General features: G+C 39.7%; 1 protein-coding gene across 1 annotated transcript; it reads left to right on the plus strand.

Annotated features, from left to right (window-relative positions):
• The first annotated feature begins 1,398 nt into the window (after positions 1 to 1,398).
• Positions 1,399 to 23,625, plus strand: LOC138165868 (alcohol dehydrogenase class-3). Its single transcript, XM_069094248.1, has 9 exons — positions 1,399 to 1,550; positions 6,666 to 6,767; positions 8,487 to 8,628; positions 9,670 to 9,757; positions 14,932 to 15,151; positions 15,367 to 15,627; positions 16,972 to 17,107; positions 22,481 to 22,619; positions 23,353 to 23,625. Exons 1-9 carry the CDS (start codon positions 1,539 to 1,541, stop codon positions 23,375 to 23,377), a joined length of 1,125 nt encoding a protein of 374 aa, XP_068950349.1. The 5' UTR covers positions 1,399 to 1,538; the 3' UTR covers positions 23,378 to 23,625.
• Positions 23,626 to 24,052: the final 427 nt, after the last annotated feature.

The raw sequence follows: 24,052 nt of genomic DNA on the forward strand, positions 1-24,052 counted from the left end.
CCATTTTGGTTCCCTTGGAGAACGGAGGACAATCAACCAACCAGAGTCACCAAAAGCTGGAAGAAAAATATCAATTTTAACATACACCATACATGTGGATTAGCAAGATGTGTTTGTTGAATGCCAGTCACAGATAAGCCCAACCACTGGTTATACCTCTAGAATGTAAGCTCCTTCAGGGAGACTTTGGTTTCTGAGTCTGGATGCCCAGTGCCAAGCACAAAAGCAGGCACATACAGTATTAGGTTCCTAATGAATAACGATTCTTGATTGATTCTTCTTAACCTTTGGGAGACAGACTAGTACAGTGATGGCTTGGGAGGCCCGAGAGCTGGTGACTAATCTGGACTCTGCCATTTGTTACTTGGGTGACTTTGGGCAAGATCCTTAATCTCTCTGTGAAGGCCTTAACGTAGAGGACCTATAAATTTCTGCTCCTGTGACAGATGGTATTTTTATTCATTTGTATTTCTGTTCTTGTCCTGTCTGCTCAGTAAAGATACTTTTATAAAAGCTAATTGAGGTTAATTGGTTAAATGGAGCTGGGGCACTAATTACTGGGGGCCACACATCAGACTAAGAACCCTGAAAGGGATTTTTAGCTCTGGGAGAGTATAGTCAGTGTCTTCCCATTCTTTTATATCATAAAATATAATAAGTTCATAGTTTTGTTTGAATAAAATATGAACAAATAAAATTATTTGCACAAACTTTTACAAAAAGGAGGGTATTTTGAATCCTCTTATGTTCTGCTATGCACATGCCACGCTTTTCTTTCTAACTTTGTATTTAAGATCCAATATTTAAGTTTATGATATGTTTTTGTTTCTTTTTTCTATCTGCTATTTGTGTTCTGGCGTTTGAGACGAAAATAAAATTTTGGGAAAAAAAAAGAAAAGAATGGCTGTTTTTCTTTTTTTCAGGATTGGTAGGGATTCACTACATCAAGTTTGGAAGCTTTCTCCTACAATCAACACTTTCTCCTAAAGTAGGCCATAGATCGAAGGGCTGGAGGCCAATTAACCAGTAGGCCTCTATTGCATCACAGTGACCTTTCGACCAAAGGATAAAAGATAAGGCCTTCTGATTTGGAGAAATTACCCAGACCCCCACCGCGGCTCTTTTACTTCTAGGTCCCCACAAGCCGTAAGCGAATAAGTCCCTCCCCCGAAACACTGGCTTTTGCAAAGAGAAGCCGAAGTAATCCTCTGATGCTCTCCTGCCGCGCCCCGGAGCTGCGGGGAATTCCGCGCATTTCCCCCGGTCCCCATTGCACGAACATAAAATAATCACACGGGTGCCCCCAACGCTGCAGGTCACGTTTCACGTGCCTCGTCCTCCTCCCTAAGAGGCCGGAGAAGGAGCCCCAACACCGCCTCACCCCCTCCCCAGGACCGGAGGAAGGGGGGAGGAGAGAGCCGGCCTCCACGCTGCGCGGGGGGCGGCGCTGCGGCGGGGCACGCACGGCCTGGGCCCAGCTGCGTTCGGCCGCTAACCTAGGGCATCTGTCTGCTCTGCAGCGCGGAAGGCGGGAGGACATGGCGGGCCAGGTAACGCATTCTGCAGGCGCGCGCTCCGGCGGAGGCCGAGGATCCGTGGAATGTTCCCGGGAGGCCGCCGCGCGCGCGAGCTAGGAGCGCGAAGCGCCTGCAGGCGTCCGGAGCCTTTGGCCTGGGTGCTCGCTGTGCGTGGGGGAGGAGGCCGCGGGACCGAAGGGAAGCGGCTGCGGGCAGGGGGCTGGGGCGATTCCGGGCTGCGGCTTCCAGCCCCGGGGCTTAGGGAACCGCGCACACCAGGGATGCTCGAGGTGGTCAGGAGTAGCTGCTGGGCTCGCGGTGATTTGCAAAATGTCCGTGCAAACTCTGCGGAAAGGAATCGAACTTGCTACATAGTTTCTGCCTCTCCAAGAAACAGGATGAAACAATAGCTAGAGAGATTGAGTATTCATTAAGCGCATACTGCCTACCTCAGGTCGCAAGCGGCTTTTTAAGCGCTGGTGATCCAGCAGTTTTTGTTGTCAGAAGCTTATGGAGGGGAGTGAAAATAGCAAATAGGCGTGTAAGAAAATAGGAAATATGCAAAGGGACTGCAGCCCTATCTGGGAATTCTGAAAAGACCTATTGTCCCGAGAAGAGTGGTATCCCAGGCATGTGGAGATAACCTATGACGAAGGCTTCAAAGGAGTTTGTCTGGAAGGGGAATCGTGTCATAAATTATATTATGTAGTACAAATAGCCCCGATTTTGGAGTCCAAGTTCAAAACCTGTCTCTGTGCCTTGGGCAAGTTACTTAACCTCTCCTCCGAACCTCAGTTTCCTCATCTGTAAAAGAGGGGCCCAGGCCTAGATGATGAATAAGGGCCCTTCCAGCTCTGAATCTGTGGAGCCAGATCAAGAAAGGTTTTAAATTCCAAAGGACTTTGTAAGAGTTTGTCACTAATAATAAAAACTGGGATTTCTTTGGGGCCTTTTAATTTCTAAAGACCTCTGACCTCTCACAATAACCCTTGTGGGGCAGGTAATGTGTATCACACTCTTCTCTAAGGTATTATAAACCTCCAGCTTTCAGCTCCAAAGTTAGGGTCCTGTGAATGGTATAGTAGAAAAATCACCAGATTTGATGTTCAAAGCTCCCCTCAGAGCAACCCAGCTCCTCTGGGCTCCAACATCTTTTTTTTTTTTCTTTTCAGAGGGCAATTAGGGTTAAGTGACTTGCCCAAAGTCACATGGCTAGTGTGTCAAGTGTCTGAGGTCGGATTTGAACTCAGGCCCTCCTGACTCCAGGGCCCACGCTCTACTCACTGCGCCCCCTATCTGCCCTGGGCTCCAATTTCTTATCGGTAAAATGGGGAGGTTGAACTAGATAACTTACAAGGTTCAGTTCCGAATCAGTGAGCCTTTGAACCATTCAGCAAAGGAGGAAACTGGCTTACCACACAGCACTGGATGGGCCTTTGTTGCAGCAAGCACCCCAGTGTCCCCAGGGTGCCTGCTCACACAGGTTCTTGGATCTGCTTTGTTAAAGGAAAGCAACTCAAAATGGGTTAACAAGCTTACTTTAATCAGTCAGACATATATCTATTACCTTGTTCAGGAGAAAAGGTCAGCACCCTGAATCTCAAAGTATACAGGCATAATTATCAAGACAGAAACATCAAGTAGACAGATTTCCAAACTGTCCAACCATTACATCCATACCCAGTCAACATCTGGGTTTCCACATTCTGGGTTTTTCAAAGCCGGGGGACTCTCAACAACGGCTTCCCAGAATTCAGGTCAAATCACAGAATACTTCTCAAAGTGAGTCCCAAAACAAAGCTACACATCAGGGCTTATATAGCCTTCTCCTGGCTCAGAGAATGTAACAACCTTATTGACCCACTGGCCAATCAAGAAGTATCTACTGAAAAACAAGCCTCCCACCCCAGGCTTCAGGTGCACATTAGCCTAGGGGCAGGGAAGATCTTCAAAATTTACATTCTTATTACAGCCTTGAACCAAGATCATCATCATCCAAGCATGATGGCTAGGTATCTAGGGAAAGGGGCTTTACCTCAACCCTGGTATGGTCTCAGATGATTTTAAACCCCCAAGGTCTGGATCAGGAGGATGTAGCCTTTAGCCCAAGTCTGTCATTAATCAATTATATGATTTTGGAGGGGTCATCCCATCTTAGGACTTCAGTTTCTGTAAAATGAGGTGTATTCACTGTCTCATACTCCCTTGAAGAGCCCTTCAGGGCCTGAAATTCTGTGACTGTAAATCATGAGACTAGAAGGATGGGCATATATGCATCAATCCTGGGGTTTGTCTCATTGAATGCTCCTTTCAGGGAGGGCCTGTTTAATTTGTTGTCATTATCTGCCCAGTCAATTCGTAATAGAGTACCTTATCAGTGCTAAGTTGAATTCGTTTCAAACAGTGGCACCAGTGGCTAAACTTTGGGACAAGCCTACTGTAATTCCTAGTTCACTTTGAGAAACAAAGAGATTATCCAGGTGTGCAGAAACCTAGATGTCTTATGATGGTCAGGCAGAAAGAGACAAGAATAAGATAATTAAACTATTAACAATCTGTGTTGTATCTCTCAAGTTGCTAATTTTCTAAAATATTTCATAAACAAGCAACCAGAATTGATTAAGGCCAGCTGTTTTCCAGGCACTGAATAAAAAGAATGAGATAACCCTTAGTTACTGTTAAGCTTACACACAGAAAGGGTTGTTTGGGAGGGAGGCCACTAGCTGTTGGGATCAGGAAAGGCTTCATTTCAAAGGCTTTGCATGAGCATATTTTGAAGAAAGGGAGGGATTCTATAAAGTAGATGAGAGGAGGGATTATATTCCAGGCACGGAGACATCCAGCTTAAAGGCAGGGAGAAAACTGGAACAGGGGAGATCCAGGAGGCCTGTTTATCTAGACCATAAAGTACAGAATGTACACATATATAATAAAGCTGGGGAAAGCAGTTTGGATCCAGATTGTAAAAGGTATCAACAGCCAAACAGAGGAGTTAGTTAATGTTTTATCCTCGTATATTGATTTTCACTGGAGTTTGTTGTTCCCTTAAGCAATATGGTCAGATCTGTGCTTAAGAAAAAAACACTGTCAGAACAGTTAGGATTGGCTGTTGCAGTAGTCTATAGAGGAGAAGGAATGAGGTCCTGAACCAGGGTGGTAGCTCTGGGAATAAAGAGGAGGCATCAGATACAGCAAGATGTGGCAATCCATTGGATATGTGAGGTCAGTGAGAGTGAGGAGGTAAGGTCATGAACTTGGAGTGATTTCTTTAGAAATTGGGAAGTTTGGGCAGCTAGGTGGTACAGTGAATAGAGCACTGGCCTTGGACTCAGGAGGACCTGAGTTCAAATATGGCCTCAGACACTTAACACTTACTAGCTATGTGACCTTGGGCAAGTCACTTAACCCCAATTGCCCTGCCTTTCCCCCCTCCAAAAAAAAACCAAATTTACAATTAATTATTAAATTTAAGATACATCATTTCTAAAAATTTCATGTTTTTGAAATGACACAAATTTCCTCCAAAAAAAAGACTGTTAAAGGGTTAAAAAAAAAAAAAAAGATTTCCAGAGGGATGCCAGATAAATTTTTTTTAAGGGGGTGGCAGGCCGAATAAGTTTAGGAACCTCTTATCTAAAGTTTAAGAAACTACTGGACAATGAAGGAAGGATTCATAACCTTCCCAAGATTAGATTTCTACAAATTGTTAAATGATGCCCAGTTAGCTGAGAGGGAGCCTTGTATTTACATGCAACCATTCTGATAATCACAGCTACCTAGGTTGAATATAAAATCAATAAAATAAATGAATGAAAGAAAAAACATTTACTAAGTGATTACTAGGGGCTGGGCACTGTGTTAAATGTCAGGGGATACAAATTGAAAAGTGAGGCAGCCCCTACCCCCGAGGAGTTTATATTATATTAAACAGAGGGAAGACAACACTTAACAGGTCCTGGTAACTAGAGAAAGGACTTTCAATGTGGGAAGTCACTGGAATGGTGATTGCAACCTTAGGGTAGTCAATAGATAGCCTCTTTTGAAGCAATGATAGTGTTAATTTGATTGAAAAAGAAGTATAGCTTAGAGACCACATAGACTTAGTAGCCATGTGTTTCCAGTGCTTGGCATGGTTTTTGCTTTGGATATGCAATAAACAACTCATGTTGTTTCAGAAGCATCTTTGTATGTGCCATTATATTTGTCCCCAGGCACAGTTGTTTATAGGCTGGCATTCAGAAATCTTCCTCTGGGATTTTGCTTTGAGGCTTACATCCTTCTGAAATGACAAAGAATCCTAACATGAATATCCAGATCCTTTGCTAAACTGTCAGATTTAATACTTAAATTTCTGTTTTAGTGAAAACTTCATTAAAAGATTTTTCTCTTTGCTGATAAGCTGATCACCAGAGCTTACTTGCTTTTTCTTTATTCTTTGTTTACTTTATTTCTTTTTTCCCTATTCTTTATATTTTCTTTATTCAATGATGTCTAGGTTATTTGTGAATCCATGATTTATTTCCCGAGGATTAATATTCGTAGACAATTATCAATCTCCAAATTCATCAGAGTGGTTTACTCTATTTTTTGAAACGTATTTTATTGAAACCTTTTGTCTTTAAATCAAAATAATTTTCCACCAGATTGAACCCTCCTTTGTAACAAAAACATCAATACATAAACCTCATTTGATACTATATACAATAAAAGAGGCCATCTTTTGCCTCATTTCTTACCTAGCCTTAATTACTGAATGGGTGTTGCCTCAAACAAACTGGGACCTGGGAAAGCTCTTAGCTTTTTTAAAAAGGCCAAGGTCTCCCACTGCATCTGGAGCCATCTCCGCTTGTCCCGATCTATCTTGCCACTGGACCCAGATGGCTCCAGAGGAGAGAGTAAGGCTTTGTATGACTTCGTACAGCCCTGCCTCACTTAAATCCAATTCACTTTCAACTCAAGACATCACCTTTCTGATGTCATGGTCCTCTTGGAGAACAAAGGAAAAACAATTCTGTCTTACTAGTCTCTCATTTCTCTGTAAAGCAGATGGAATTTTTTAAATGTCTTTTCCAGAAGTTCCATTGGTTATTTCCCGTAAGAGTGGCTTACTCAAGAGAATAAAAGCTTGCCCTTTCTTTCTAATTATAGGTTATAAAGTGCAAGGCTGCTGTGGCTTGGGAGGCTGGCAAACCTCTTTCTATAGAGGAAATTGAAGTCGCACCACCAAAAGCTCATGAAGTTCGAGTTAAGGTAATTATACATCTGAGTCTCCGGCAAAGTTTGATCTTTGGTGCAGGTTCTCTGGATAAGGGATTTGAGTTGGGAGCTCTTCAGAGAACTCCTCCTATAGGACAGAAGTAGAGATAAAGCAAGGAAAGTGACTTACCCTGGGGTTCAACAAAGCCACTTGGTTTTTTCCCCTTTTTCTTCCTGTGAGGCATTGTCTCTGCCTCTTTTAAAGTTCCTCTGGATTTGGGCTGGTTGGACCTGCCCAAGTGGAATACCGGCTTCCTACTGTTTACTTGTTTCTCATGGTGGTTATAAGAAAAGTATCACTCTATGGAGTCAGAAGAGACAGTCAAGGAGGAATGAATGAGCTGGCCCTTCCCCAAGGCACAAGTGCCTTTATAATACTGAAAATCATCATGTGTGCCTTGCTTGTCCCCAGCTGCTGTCCTCAGCATATTCTGCCATAAAGATATGTCAGATAACATACATGTTGAAACAAATGAAAGCCTAAGAAACAGAGTTTCTGGGTAATTAAGAAGCAGTTTATTAATTAGGCTATCAGGTAATCAGTAAATGATGGTTAGTGGTCTCTCTCGGCAACCAAAGACAAAGCCATCGAGATCACTGAATGCTACCCTTAGAAAGGAGGGTGCTCCATGTAGGTAAAAGTCAACCCTGATTGGAGAATAACTAATTAGAGGATAGACTTTCAAATGAGGAGATGGACTGAAAGCCTTCAGCTCCTCCTGCCAAGAATGTGGCTTAGTCATGAGACTAGGCTGCCACCTGCAAATCTGGACAAGGGAATCCATCTCTATCCAGGCCATTCTGGTTGGTTTTCTCCTTCATTAGCTGAGTTCCCCTAGATTTCAGTAGAGGGGTACAGGACATTGGGCTCTGTACTTTAGGGCTAGAATGCACCTAGATTGTATTCTGTTTACATTGTAAACAAAAGTAAGTCTCTTAGTTGGGTGGGGTCCACCCAAGATCTTGGAGCAAATACCCCAAAAATTAGGCCAGTCTTATCTCTCAGCCTTGTCCTTCAGAGACTATTTGAATGATCTACAAGGGCTGGTGCCTGAATGAGGAAATAGGTTCTAATTAATCCTAATTTAGTAATTGGTTATTAATAGAACAGAAAAATAATCACTTCTCTCGATGTTATAGTGTATGTATCACTAAAATCAATCAAATAAGCATTTATTAAAGGCTTACTATGTTCCAAGAACTGTGTTAAGGCTCTGGAGATATAAAGAAAAAATGAAATAGTCCCTGTCTTGAAGGAAGAGATTTCTCAATAGAAATCAGGGAAAATGGGGGCGGCTAGGTGGCACAGTGAATGGAACACCAGCCCTAGAGTCAGGAGGACCTGGGTTTAGATCCGGCCTCAAACACTTATCACAAAAAATAGCCATGTGACCTTGGGCAAGTCACTTAACCCCAATTGTGCTCCAAAAAGCAAAAAAAAAGAAATCAGGGAAAATGGACAGCATGATATTCTGATTCCATTAGAAAACTAGCTACTTATCACTTGTATGACCTTGACCACTCCAGACCTCCATTTTCTCATCTGTAAAATGAGGGAATTGGATTTAATAGCCTTTAAAGGTTTTTCCAGCCCTAAATATATGATCCTAACAAAAGTAAAGGCAACAACAGCTATCCTTATATATATATTCTGAGTTGCCTACATACATGCATAGACTCACCCACATTTTGTCTCTCTGAATACCTTACTAGATTCTTGCCACTGCCGTTTGCCATACTGATGCCTATACTCTGAGCGGGGCAGATCCAGAAGGGTGTTTTCCTGTGATTTTGGGACATGAAGGAGCTGGAATCGTGGAGAGTGTTGGCGAAGGAGTAACTAAGTTTCAAGCAGGTAGGCTCATGATTGGACACTTGAATTCCTGGGCTTGTTACTATAAGAAAATCACTTTTCTGATCAATGGCTGGCACCATTCATTGAGCTGGAGATTGCCTGCTCAGTAACTTGTCAAGATTGATCTCCCTCTTCATTTGACAAATACAAGGTTTTTTGTTTTCTGATTTCATAGGCCTCTGCTTCTCTGAAAGCATTTGAAGACCCTAAGACAGCTTTGTTCCACATTGTCCTCATTTAAGAACTCATTAGTAAACTGTTTTAAAAAAATACTTTAGGGGCAGCCAGGTAGCACAGCGAGTAAGAGCACCAGCTCCAGTGTCAGGATGACCTGGGATCGAATCTGGGCTCAGACACTTAGCATCCACCCAGAAACACCTGGCCGTGTAACCTTGAGCAAGTTACTTAACCCCGATTGCTTTAAAAAAAAAATACTTTACCAAAGTTAAAGTTTTGCCCTCAGTGTTCTGGAATCTCTGTCCTGGGATTATCACTGAGATAAAAACCAGGACATGACACATGGGAGGAGAAGGAGGAGGAAGACAAAGGCTATGTTGCATATCAAGTAAACATTGTTGGTCTTGAGTCCTTTTTTTTTTTTTTTTTTTTTTTTTTGGCAAGGCAGTTAAGTGACTTGACTAAGGTCACACAACTAGTAAGTGTCAGGTATCTGAGGCAGGATTTGAACTCAGGTCTTCCTTATTCCAGGCAGTCTTGGTTCTCTTTCTCAATAGTTTTTTAGTCTAGTCAAAATCAAATGACAAGGGGCGGCTAGGTGGCACAGTGAATAGCGCACCAGCCCTGGAGTCAGGAGGACCTTAGTTCAAATTCAGCCTTAGACACTTAACGCAAAAACTAGCCATGTGACCTTGGGCAAGTCACAATCCCAATTGCCCTCCAAAAAGCAAAAAAAAAAAAAAAAATCAAATGATATGTTGAGATAAGGATACTTTTTATAATTTTAGTAACAGTTGCAAGTTCTTTTTATTAGGAAATGGAATCTCTCGCTAAAAGTGTTTACTATTTCCATGCATTTCCCAGGTGACACCGTCATCCCACTTTATATCCCTCAGTGTGGAGAATGCAAATTTTGCAGGAATCCTAAAACAAACCTTTGCCAGAAGATCAGGTTGGTATCATTGCAGTTTATGTATATTTTTTTTTAATGAATGCACAGAAATCACCTAACAAGGATGAGTTTGATTTTTTAAAAATAATAATAAAATTAGTTTTCTGTTCAGCAGTGATCTGTGAACTATGATCATTTTGTTCTAAGATTTATCTGAACTGGAATTTATCTCTTATTAGGTTTTTTTGTCCATTGACAAATTTTAGAAATTTAGTTAGATTGGTTTTATTTATTACTTTTTATGATCAAGACCTATCATTTTATCAGCAGAGGAGGGAGAAACTACTTTATAGGGAAACTTCTACCCATGTGGATCAGCACTGTTCTAAGCTACTTGTAGTCATAGGGAAAGGGTTCTTAATCTTTTGTATGTCATGAACCTCTTGGCACTCCAGGGAGCCCTATAATGTTTTTATATGCATAAAATAAGATACATAAAAGGGGCTGCTAGGTGGCATAGTGGAAAGATCACTAGCCCTGGGGTTGGGAGGATCTGAATTCAAATCCAGCTTCAGACACTTACTAGCTGTATGACTTTGGGCAAGTCACTTAACCCCTCCCCCCCAAAAAAAAAGATACTTAAGATTATAAAAGCAAATCAGTTATATTGAAATAAAGATTTTTTTTTCCCATGCAAGTTTACTTACTCTGAAATCCTTAGGGTTCCATAAACCCCTGGTTAAGAACCTTTGTCTAATAATAATAATAGTAATAATAGTAGTTAACATTTATGTATCACTATGTATCAGACACTGTGCAAAATACGTTACACTTACTATCTTATTAAATCATTACAACATTTCTGGGTGGTAGTCCCCATTTTACAGATGAAGGAACCCCAGGGTCACACAAGCTAGTGAGTGATGCCAGATTTGAACTCAACTGTTCTAACTTCAGTTCCGGTACTCTGTGTGCTGTGGTGCCCCCTAGCTGCCTTAGTTCTAAAGAGTTGGCTTGGAAACAGATTAAGTGACTTCACATAGCCTGTATGTGTCAGAGGGGCACCTGAATTCAGGTCTTCTTTACTGGAGGCTGACTTTTAGATCACTCCACGACACTTTCTTCTGTTTCATAATGGACAAAATAATTTCCCTTCTCAGAAACCACAGAGTAAACAAAAAGAAAATCTTTATCATTTTAACAAATAATTTCCAGACTTGCCCTGCAAAAATTTCATCAGGCTATAGAATTTTTGCCATGCCCACCCCATTGTAGCTGCTAAGAATCACAAACTATAATATTAATATTCCCATTTCCATTTATTCAACCACAGCCTAGTTTCTTGTAGACGCTGAGAATATGTGCTTCTATTAGTTATTTTGATTTCTTGGAGCTGTTTAAGAAGAAGAAAGGTTAAAATCTTATATAAATTACATATAAATAGAATCTTATTAAAATAAAAATAAATAACAAAATGTACTATCTAATATGTAGTGGTATGATTGTGTAATTATAAGTATATGATAAAAAATAGGTCTTACATAAATAATGTTAAAATCTTATATAAAACAAATAAGAAAATAAAGCAGATGCAATTATTCTTGTCTCCTCCAAGATTTTTTTGTTTTGTTTTGTTTTTGGAGGGCAGTTGGGGTTAAGTAACTTGCCCAAGGTCACATGGCTAATTTTTGTGTTAAGTGTCTGAGGCCAGATTTGAACTCGGGTTCTCCTGACTCCAGGGCTGGTGCTCTATTCACTATGCCACCTAGCCACCCCTTCAGATAAGATTTTTAAATAAAAGGCCACAGAGAATACAAATCAAATATTAAATACATAACAAATATAAGACTATAAAAGTAAATAATTATAAAGTATATTCTCTGTGGCCTTATTTAAGGTTCTTATCTGAGACAATAATTACATCTTAATATTGTCTTATTTTATGTCTTTTATGTTTTTTTTATTTTATAATTATATCTTTTGTATATTCTCTATGGCCTTCTATTTAAGGATCTCATCTAAGACAAGAGTAATTATATTTGTTTTACAGATAAAGAAATTGGGTCTTAGACATTATAGCTTGCATGATTCATAACCATAAGTCATTCAGTCAATTGACAAGTAAAGCCCTTGTGTACCAGGCCTTTGGCAAAATCAGTCTCTGCCCTTAAGGGGTTAAGAGCTCCCAGCAAGGGAGCTGCTACATGGCTTCTATGTTAGGTCTTTTATTCCTAGTCTTATTTCAAGAGGAAATTTATCAACTACTGGTTATCAATTTTACTTTGTTGTTGTTGTCGTCATTTGATATTTTGAGCAAATGGTGGTCAGTCAGCCAACAAGCATTTATTAATTGCTTTATGCAGTCAGATAGTGCTGGGGCTACAAAGCATACGAAGAAAGGCAAAAAACAGCCCTACCCGCAAGAAATTCCCATTCTTGGGAGTTGAGAGAGACTGACAAGATACACTAACATGAAGTATCAAGACAATGAGGGCAGATGATCTAAGACCCTCAGACCCATGACAGGTTTTGAAAAGAATACATCTTGGAATGTATACATTATATGGTTGGTCATCTTTCTTCATGGACTTCTCTGGATCATTTAGTTGATCAGATCCAAAACTTTGCCCACCTAGATACTGTCTTATTCCAAGATATTGACTATGTTATATTAGCATTTATTTGATTGAAATGAAACTCCAATTTTATGCTTTCATAACCTCATCACTTTTTTTGTTTTTTCTGTTACAAGTTGGAATTTTATAAAAATTCCCGTCCTGTTAATAAGTTTGTGTTTTTCAAAGCAGCATGACTGGGTAAATAAATAAACAAAAAGAATTTATTAAACATTGTGGAAAGCACTAGGGAAACAGAAAAGTAGAGATGACCTGCTCCCCAGGAGTTCACATTCCCGTAGAGGAGACCACTTGTTTAAGAGGTTTTAGCTATAAGTCAAATGGGAAAAGCCCCTGGTCTTTAGGGTACGGCAGCATTGTAAAATCATTAAATAGCACCTTAAATATCCATTTCTGATGTTGAACCATTTGACATTTGCCATATTATTGAAACCTCACAGCCACCCCATGAGATAGTTACTGTATGTAGTGTTACCCTATTTTATAGATAAGAAAACTGAGGCTTAGAAAGGTTGAATGACTTTCCTTAGAGTACACAACTCCTATGTATGTGTCTTCCAAACTCCAAGCCAAGAGTATTCTTCCTTTTACCACATCATAGATGGGTTCTTAGCTATGATAGAAGAAATTCACATGCCCTGAGCTCCACTAGGCTGAGGAAATGACAGCTCCTTCAGACTAAGAGCAAGAAGATATGGAAGGCTTAAGAGTATGCAGGTCCAAGTTGTGCCATCTTCTCTGTTCTTTTTTGGTGAACTCATCATTTTCCTTTGGTCCAATTGTCATCTTTATTCAGGTGATTCTTAAATCTTCATATCTAGCCCTCATTTCTCCTGAGTACCAATCCCATATTATCAACTGCCTGCTAAAATCGATATTTCCACCTGGATGTCCCACAGACATCTCACATTCAGCATGTCTAAAACAGAACTCTTGTCTTGGCCCCCAAAACTAACACTTTTTCAAACTTCCATTTTTTTTCCCACTGTGGTTACCATTATTCTTCCAATTACTCAGATTCACAACTTCAGAATCACCCTGAATCCACTCTTTCTCCCTCCTTCAACCCCCCTGAGCCAGTCAGTTGCCAAGTCTTACCAATGTTTTCTCAACATCTCTCATCTCTCTCCACTTCTTCCTACTCATATGTCCACCATCTTAGTCCAAACCCTCATCTGTCTTCTGCGTTATTTCATTAACCTTCTCATTTATGCATCCAATTTCTCTTGTCCGGTTCATCTTTGACATATCTACCAAATTGCCTTTCCTAAAGTATGAGTCTGAACCTGTCACTTTTCTGTTTAAGAAATCTCAAAGCACCTTACTCATTCCGGGATCAAATAGAAATTGATTGGATGGCTAGGTGGCGAAGTGAATAGAGCACCGGCCCTAGAGTCAGGAGGACCTGAGTTGACATTTAATACTTACTGTCCATGTGACCTTGGGCAAGTCACTTAACCCCAATTCCCTGCCTTCCCCCCTCTAAAAAGCAAAAAACAAGAAATTCCCCTGCCAGTCATATAAAACCCATCACATGAGCAGGTAGATTTCAGAAAAACCTGGAAAGACTTGTGTGAACTGATACAAAGTAAAATGAGCAGAACCAGGATAACATTGTATATACTTTGTATACATTGTGTAACAGCAACACTGTGATGCTCAATTATAAATGACTTAATTCTCTCAGCAATACTATGATCCAAGACAGTTACAAAAGACTCTTGATGGAAAATGCTATCCAAACCAGAGAAAGAACTGATGAACTCTGAATGCAGATTGAAGCATACTGTTTTTACTCTTTTTTATGTTTTTTTTCCTTTTAGTCAGTTTCTTCTTTCACAGTTATGACTAATATGGAAATAAGTCTTACATAATTGTACATATATAACCTAAATCAAATTGCTTTTCATTTTAGGAAGAGGGGAAGGAAGGAGTAAAAGTTAGAACTTAAAATTTTGTAAAAATGAATGTTAAAAATTGTCTTTACATATAATTGGAAAAAATAAAATACTATTCAAATAAAATCCATCATAGTCTAGCTCTAGTCTGTCTTTCCAGATTAACATCCCATTATTGACCCTTAGACACTGCATTCTAACCATACATAATACTTCATCTCTTACCTTGAGGGCAAGGGACGAGGACTACTCTTTTATGTCTTTGTATGCCCAGCACCTAGAATAATGCCCAGTACACAGTAGATGCTTGGTAAACGCTTGTTGAATTGTAGAGTTCTTTATTTTTTCTAGGTTTCCTTTAGATCATGGTACATCACATGCTTATGATTCTCTCTATTGTGAGTTGAAATTAGTTAACATTTTGGAAGATTAACCTCAGGCATGCCATTCTTGGAATGAAAGAGACTATTGACAAGTCAGAAATTTGGATTCTAGTCCCATTGCAGTCACTAAATAGCTGCAAGATCCTATAGTCACTTAACCTTTTTTAGCCTCATATTTCTCTATAAAATGAGGGCAATGGGCCAGATGACAAGTTTCCTTCTAGATCTGAAGGGATTCCATGGTTTTATAAATCTTTCCTTAAAATTGTGAATTTTATGAAACCCTTCTTTATTCTTTATTTTCCCTTTTTCTTTAGAATTACCCAGGGAAAAGGATTGATGCCTGACAGTACAAGCCGATTTACCTGCAAAGGGAAGCAAATTTTTCATTTCATGGGAACCAGCACATTTTCTGAATACACAGTTGTGGCTGATATCTCTTTGACTAAAATTGATCCTTTAGCACCCCTGGATAAGGTCTGCCTCCTGGGTTGTGGCATTTCAACTGGATATGGTGCTGCTATCAACACTGCCAAGGTAAGAAGATGGTCCATCTTAATTTCTCATAAAAAAAAATGGTTAGCCTGGCCAATTTTGTGCTTGGCCTAGCATTGTAAAGGAGATGTATCCCACTGTGACCATTCACTGTGCTTATCTATAAAATGAAATTGACTTGACTTGTTTTGAAAGCCAGTGGTTTAAATATATCTGCCTGGGGAATTGGGCTCTCACAGGATCTCTTGTCCTTCCAGGTAGAGCCCGGCTCTACATGTGCCATTTTTGGCCTGGGAGGTGTTGGCTTGGCCGTGATCATGGGCTGCAAGGTGGCAGGGGCTTCCCGCATCATTGGGGTGGATATCAACAAAGACAAATTTGCAAAGGCCATGGAGTTTGGAGCCACCGAATGTATTAACCCTCAAGATTTCAAGAAGCCAATCCAGGAAGTGCTGGTGGAAATGACCGATGGTGGAGTGGACTTTTCTTTTGAGTGTATTGGTAATGTTGGCGTCATGGTAAGTATGCCTGACTTCATTAGCTCTCATATGGTAGTGATGTTTTTGTTTGTTTTTACATTGCTTCCTTAATTAATAATACGGACAACAGGGTAGTAGAGAATCAGGCTTTAAGTGAGCTAGGTCCCACCTCCAACATTTTCTGTGCCATCTTGGGCAAGTCATTTAATCTTCTCATTTTGTAGATAAAATGGGAATACCTGGGGTACCTGTCAGATGAGACAATGTTTATATAGCATTTTGCAAGCTTTAAGATGCTGTTTAGATGAGAGTTGTTATTATTAATCAGTAAACATTGAGTACCTACTACCTAATGCCAGGCACTCTGCTAAGTACTAGATTACATTGATACAATCATATTGGTATGTTAAAAAACTGATATATTGATTCTAGCTTAGGATGAAATTTCCTGATTTATAAGAAGATAATTCTTTATTATAATTAAGTGAACTTTAATTATTTGGACCACAGTCGCTAAATGATAAAGGAGTAGGAAAGAATGAAAAGAAAATATTTCCTTGCACTTAAAATGACTCAAACAACAACTTTATTAAGATAATATATAATATATAAATATTTGTTAAGGTGTGAGGCCCCCTAAGCAGTATATAATCAGGAGTGGGGAACCTTTGACCTTGAGGCAACATGTAGCCCTCTAGGTCCTCAAGTGCAGCCCTTTGACTGAATCCAGACTTCACAGAACAAATTTTGTGCATGCATGTGTAGGTGTGGGTGTACACACATGTATGTAAATATATACATCTATGTATATATGCATCCATACAAACATACATACATACACATACACACATACATATGATAAACCAAGATTGAAAATTCTAGGAACAAACAAAAAACAAACAACCTATGAATGGTCAACAAACTTGCTAGTCTCGGTGTCTCCCAACATATTTTCTAAATAAGTAACAAGCTTTTAGAGATTCAAGATAAAATTTTAAAATGAGAAAGGTAGAAGAGAAGCTAGTTGAGTTTTCAAGGGTTTTTTTGTTGTTATTTTGTCTTTTTTTAAATCATTTATACCATTTACAGTGAGAGTTTAGTGTTACAGATTGTGAACCAGTGCTAGACTCATTTGAGTTGAGAAATTATATTTTAAAGTAATGAATAGCTAATGGGTTTGGGGGAAGGGGGTAATAATTTGTTTTTTTTTTTTTTAGTAGGTTTGGGTTTTGTTTTGTTTTGTTTTTATTTTAAAAAAAAAAAGCCTTACCTTCTTCTGTAGAGGTCTCCCTCGCCCCACCTTGTAAATACAACTCCTGCCAGTTTCTGAAATCTCTCACTGTGTATATCCCCTCATTTGGGTCTCTGTTTCTGGCTCTTCAGCGGGCAGCCTTGGAAGCTTGCCACAAAGGATGGGGGATCAGCGTCATCGTTGGAGTAGCTGCTTCAGGTCAGGAGATCGCCACTCGTCCATTTCAGCTGGTTACAGGCAGGACATGGAAAGGGACAGCCTTTGGAGGTAATTCACATCTGTGACTCCATTTTGTGTACTTCCCATGGCAAAATTTAATCCTAGAGTCGTTTATATACATCAACAAGCATGCTTTCATTGGTATGTGCAAATTTAATACCAGCCTAAGCACCCTAAATTATGTTTTTTTATTTAATACAGTATCAGTGAAAATACTAAGGGTCCTCTTGGTAGAACCACACAAAAAGGCAATGAAATTTATATGGAAAATCAAACAAAAATATTGTTTTAAGAGTAACTTTGAATGATTAAGTCATTTTGACTATTATAAGTACCCAAATTTGTGTCTAATAGTAGCCATCTCTAGAGAAGGGGGAAGGAGGGTGAGAAGAAAAAAAAAAGAAATTTAAATGATAACTTTATTAAACATTTAAAAAGAATAGCAAGTTGGGGCAGCTAGGTGGCACAGTGAGTAAAGCGCTGGCCCCGGAGTCAGGAGGACCCGAGTTCGATTCCATCCTCAGACACTTAACACACAAAAAAAAACTAGCCGTGTAACCTTGGGCAAGTTACTTAACCCCAATTGCCCTCCAAAAAAAGGCAAAAAAGAAAAAAAAAGAATAGCAAGTTGTGTGTAATAGATTTGCAGTTTTGTGTGCAGTCATTTTTATTTTGCTATGTTATAGAAATGCTTGTTTTATTCAACTAATTTTTTAAAATAAATTTTTTTAAATCTGCATTAAGAAAAAACATATCTAAGGGAAAAGCTGGTCTTGAATTCCTCAGTCCTTAAAGCATATTAGGGAATGATAATCCTCAAAACTATCTGGGGCTGGGCCAAGAAATCAACAGTTCAGAGTAAATAAAGCTAACATCTAAACAAATGTGTATCATGCATCATTAGTGCCTAATAGAGAGTCCTTTAGAAAATAAAACCTGGGGAAAGGATTGTACAGAATAGGCATTAAACCCAGTTACCTTAGTGAATACCAACCAGATGATAGATTTAAACAAAAACTATTAAAAATGTAGAAGAAAAATAGAATGCTACAATATTTCAATCATGGGAGAACTTTTTTTGATTCAGGAAATAGGGAACCTTATTAAAAACGAAAGATATGTTTGACTACTTCAGAATAAAAACAAATAATTAAAAATAACAGGGAAAATGTGTGGTAAATCATAGAATTTTACATTTTAAATAATACTGTTAAAAAGCCACAGTGCTAATTCCCAAGCCTTAGTAGATAAATGGTCAAAGGATAGGAACAGTTTTCAAAAGAATTGTTAATAATCACTTGAAAAATATTCAACCTCACTAATAATCAAGAGTTGCAAATTAAAATGACCTTGAGGTATACCATGGAAAAATAATTAAAAGCAATGAAACTCAGCACTAAGATGCTTGGCAAGTAACAGGTTCACTCATATTTTTGGTGGAATTGCAAATTTGTCAGATCTTTTTGCAGAGTAATATGGCAGTGGCAGTAGAAATTGCCAAAATAGTCAAACCCTTTGAACCACTAGTTCCATTGTGGGAATAGACCCTGAATATGCTATCAAAAGAGCCTTTTCAAAGATTTTCGTCACAGTATTATAATAATTTGAAAAACTAGGAGAGTGGGGGAAGGGGACTAGCACCGATTTTATTGGTTGAAATAGATTGGTACCTTCTTTACAACTTAGGAGCTTAGGTCATTGTCTAAATTATTGAGTCTCAACTTTTTGGTTTCAAGACCTTGTTACGTTTTTAATTATTGAGGACTTTCCTTCTATGTTCGTTATATCTACTGATATTTGCCATATTTGAAATTAAAATGCCTTGGTATTGTTATGAAAATATTTTTGTTACAAAATGTTTCTTCTGGAAACATTGCAATTCTGGAAAGTTGCCATTTTTGATGTCGACACTTATTAGTGGTATGACCTTGTCCAAGTTACTTCTATAAGCAAAGTTTCTTCCCTTGCAAAATGAGGTTACCTACATCTCTTATACACTAATTAGATTTTTTCCAACTTCTGGAATCATGAAAGTCAAGTCGAATTCCTCTTCCTTATACGAGTGGTTCAGATTTATAACGACATGCCTCTTTCCCCACCCACCATCCCCTCTTCCCCAAACTCATCTCTTGGTTCATAAGATCATGAATTTCAAATCTGCAAAGAACCTCAGAAGTCACCTGACCCAATTCCCTCATTTTATAAATAAGGAACCTGACACTCAAGGAGCTTATGATTTGCCCAAGGTCACACAACTAATAAGCATCAGGGATGTTATTTGAGCCCTGGTGTTCTGACTCAAAAACATGACTTTTCCCACTGTACCTCTGAATTAGCCTCTCTTCCTTCCATTGAGCTTTCCAACGTAGGGGTTTCGAGCCCTCTTCTCTATGCCAATTTTCTACCTTTGCATGTGTTCTAGCTTGTCGCTGACCTTCCTAAAATAGATTCTGGGTGCCACAACTCAGTATGACATTTGTGGTCTGACCAGGGCAGAGGACAGCAGAGCCCTCACCTCCCTTGCAGACAGAGCCTCTAAGGTACCTGGAAATCACATTAGCATTTTTGAACACTTTGAGGCAATTAAGTAATTGATATTTTTTTTCTTAATAAGAAGCTGCCCAAGCTAATCATAAGGTATATTTCTAAACCCAGGATGATTTTTAAATTTCTTTTGCTATTCTTCTTCATAAGTAAATAATTGAGAGTAGGCTATATTTGGTAGACCAGAAGTAGACTGTCAGAGCAGTTTTACCTGCCTTGTTCAGTTGTTTTTCATTGTGTATGATTCTTTGTGACTCCCTGTGGGGTTTTCTTGTCAGAGATACTGGACTGGTTTGCCATTTTCTTCTCCAGTTCATTTTACAAATGAGGAAATTGAGGCAAACATGGTGAAGTGACTTGTCCAGGGTCACATAGCTACTAAGTGTCTAAGGTCAGATTTGAACTCAGGTCTTCCTGACTCCAGGCCCAGCATTCTGTCCACTGAACCACCTCGTTGCCCTTGCATGGTCCTTGAAGGGAAGGCAAAAAATGGAAGAAAAAAAAATGGTCATAACTATGACTATGTCTAAGGCCAGCTGGTATCAGAAATAGCAATCACTTTGCTGATGGTAACAAACTCTATAAACTCCTTGGCTCCCTACCAGTCCCAGGATCAAATATAATACCCTCCTCTTTGCATTCAAAGGTTTTTGTAATCTAGCCCCCTCCTACCTTACCGGTCTTTTTATACCTTCCTTCTCAGCATGTTCCCTTCGCTCCAGTGATTCTGGCCTCCTGGCAGTTCTGTAAACACTCCATCTCTTAGCTCTGGACATCTTCCCTGCCTGGAATGCCTTCCCTCCTACCTTCTCTGGCTTCCCACAGATCTCAGCCAAAATCCCACCTTCTGCAAGAAGCCTTCCCCAGGCCTCCCTAACGCTAGCGCCTCCCCTCGGAGATTACCTCCAATTTATCCTTTGTATAACTTGTTCGAAATGCTTGTTTGCCTGTTGTCTCATCCTGTCTTTTGTCTTCCTTTGTATCCCCAGCCCTAAGTGCTTGACACACAGTAGACCCTTAATGAATTCTAGCTGACGGACTGTGACTGACGGTTCACAACCATGCTGTCAGGAGGCAGGCATGATTGGTCATCTGGAATCATGGTGGATTGCCATGTTGATTAGAGTTCTTAAATCTTTCAGAACTATCTTTGAGATACTTAAAATTATTTCAAATCATTTTTACAGTGTTGTGCTTGCTGTTCCCCGGCTCCTGAAATTCACTCTGCATCAGTTTCTACAAGTCTTCCCAGGTTTCTCTAAAGCCATAGTTCCTACACTGCATTAGCATTGTATTATCTTCAGCCAGTGCCAGTTGATGGACACCCGCTCAGTTCCACTTCTTTGCCTGGGTGGTGTTCATTTAACACAGGGTAGGAGCCAGGGAACTGCTTGAGAATCCATGGTGGAACCAACAGGGCCAGAAGGCATTCTTAGGGGGAAACTGAAATGGAAGATGAGCAGTTCACATCCCTTTCCTCTAGTTTTATGTAGCTACCTGACACCTTTGCTTTTCTGCCTCAGAGTTTGAGTGATCATCATCTATTTAAGTACAGATCTTAAAGTCAGGGACATCATGATAAGACCTTAAATCTAACCAAGTCTTCCCCCATCCCCAATTGAATTATTTTAATTTTTTTCCCCATGAATGATTTAAGCATATTCTCAGGCTACCCAGATAGTAGTTGGGGGAAAAAAACCTCAGATCAGTCCTCCTCATCATCAACTACTCCATTTATTTGTGGCATTCAGCAGTGCTAATGTTGTTGGAAATGGCATAGTGTCTGGAATGAGGGAGGTGATAATTCAGCTGTATTCTTCCCTGGGCAGAGGTGTGGATGCCCCCAGCAGAATATAGTGATTAACCCAGCCATCTTTTATTAAATTTCTATTTATTTGCAAGGCACTGTTCTAGGAGCTGTTGATAACAAAGACAAAAAAAGACACAGTCCCTAGGAGTTAACAGTCTAATAATGAAGGGACTTGGAACTTTACCATAAAAGGATCAGTTAAAGGAATTGAGGGTGTTCAGCCTGGATGAGAATGCCAGAAGTTCAGAAGTAGAAAGTCTTAAGTAAAAAAAAAAGTTGTCAGCTAGTCAAACCCATCCCTGGAAAAGAAGCCTCTCTATACCATCCTCTAGAAGTGGTCACTCAGTCATTGCTTGAAGGTTCCCAGTGAAAGGAAACCCATTTCTTCCCAAGGTATAAGAAAAAACTTGGGGCAGAGGAAGGTTGTTCGGAGATTGTATCCATATGTTTTGAGTTGTAACATGGAATCAGGATTTATCTTTATTTTTCTGGTTCCAAAGGGTAGAAAGAAAGCCAATAGGTGAAAGTTATAGAGGGGCAGATTTCAGGTCAGTAAGAAAATTAGAACTGTGCCTCAGGTGTTTTAGAACCAGAGGATTTGGGGTGGCTCAGTGGCGCAGTGAATAGAGCACTGGCCCTGGAGTCAGGAAGACCTGAGTTCAAACCCGGCCTCAGACACTTAACACCAAAATTAGCTGTGTGACCCTGGGCAATTCACTTAACTCCAGCTGCCATACCTTCCCCCCTCCAAAAAAAAAGCAAAAACAAACAAAAAAAAAAACAGAGGAATCTTAAAGTGGAGACTGCCTGACCACTTGTTGGGCATTAGTGTTACAGAGGGAATTTGTATTCAGGTATGGGCTTACTTCTGAGGTCCCTTCTAACTCTCAGGATCTGAGATTCTATGATTAAGACTTTTTGTTAAATCTTGGGGTCCATTAAAGGAAAAGCCATGTTCTGCTAGCTAAATGATCTCTTTCCTACTGCCTATAGACACGGACCATCTTCCAGCTCTCCAGATGTGCACTTGAACTCAAGCATTTCCCTTATCTTTTGATTATTTTTAGGATGGAAGAGTGTAGAAAGTGTCCCAAAGCTGGTGTCTGAATACATGTCGAAGAAGATCAAAGTTGATGAATTTGTGACTCACAACCTGCCTTTTGATCAGATTAATGAAGCCTTTGAGTTGATGCACTCAGGAAAGAGGTAAACTTTGCCCTTGGCTGGGCCACAAAGTACAGTAATTGGGTGGTTAGGTGGCGCAGTGAATAGAGCACTGGCCCTGGAGTCAGGAGGACCTGAGTTCAAATCTGGCCTCAGACACTTAACATACACACACAAAAGAAAACTAGCCGTGTGATCTTGGGCAAGTCACTTAACCCCAACTGCCCTCCAAAAAAAAATAGGCATAAAATAAAAAAATAAAACAAAGTACAGTAATTGTTCAAGAATTTGGGAGTCATATTTTACTTGCATTTCAGTAAGCTGAGGAAATGACAGCTTATTATCTTTTATCTTCTACATGGAAAGAATATAAAACAGGAGTAAGTATGGAGACACACCCTCGGGTGACCCCTAAGGAAAGTGCTTTGCCCTCCCATTCCTTTAAAAATATGGTCACCTTCTGTCTGCCCTCTCCTCTTCCCCCTCTCCACCAAGCACCCACAGACATCATTTGGCCAAATTGACGTTGCTTTGGACTGCAGTGGCTACTGACCTGATTCTACACATGCACATGCACATACACAAAAATACTTTCTATTTCATGCCGTTCTCTTTTTATTTGGGGGGAAAATAACCTTTCTCATTGTCAGTACTTTATGAACTAATAATACTAAGGCTTTTAATGACAGTTTCGATAGTTTAATGTGTGTTGGGAGAAAGGGAAACAGATTTTTTTATTTGTGGTCGGTCATGCTCTGTTGTTTCTTTTCTCTAGCATTCGAAGTGTGTTGAAGATGTAAATCCCGAGAGCAGAATGTTAGCATCTCTCAACTCCTTGTGCCTCTTCGTACCAATAGACAAGAAGCTAAAGATTGATGGGCACTTCCTCCTGCTGGGATTTTCTGACCTCGTAAATAATAGTTTTGTATAATTCATGATGTATCTATTGAATGTCACTAGGATCACATATCTCCTTTCTAATCTCTACAGAGATTGTTACTGATCTAATTGTAGGTTGATTCGAGATAAAATGATTTCTACACTGCTATGGAAAAGTTTCGTTTTTCTTCCCATATTTTGCCTGAAGGAAGCATCGTGGTCTAGTGCTTAGAGGGCCAACCTTGAAAGTTGGACATTTTGCTGCTAACATATGCTCACTTCAGTGCCTTCAGCAATTCTCTAAGACTGTAATAATAATGATGAAGGGGCAACTAGGTGACAGTGAATAGAGCACCAGCCCTGGAGTCAGGAGGACCTGAGTTCAAATCCGGCCTCAGACACTTAACACAAAAAAAAACCTAGCCATGTGACCTTGGACAAGTCACTTAACCCCAATTGCCCTACCTTTCCCGAGCAAAAAAAAAAAACCCACAAAATCAATAATAATGATGAAAATAACTAGCATTTATGTAGCAGTTGAAGTTTTACAGGGCACTTTACAAATACCTCATTTGATTCTCACAACCACCCCGAGA

This window comes from Petaurus breviceps, unplaced genomic scaffold, assembly GCF_028583685.1.
Source record: "Petaurus breviceps papuanus isolate PSGF00001 unplaced genomic scaffold, PetGlider_PUasm1.0 126, whole genome shotgun sequence".
NCBI lineage: Eukaryota > Metazoa > Chordata > Mammalia > Diprotodontia > Petauridae > Petaurus > Petaurus breviceps.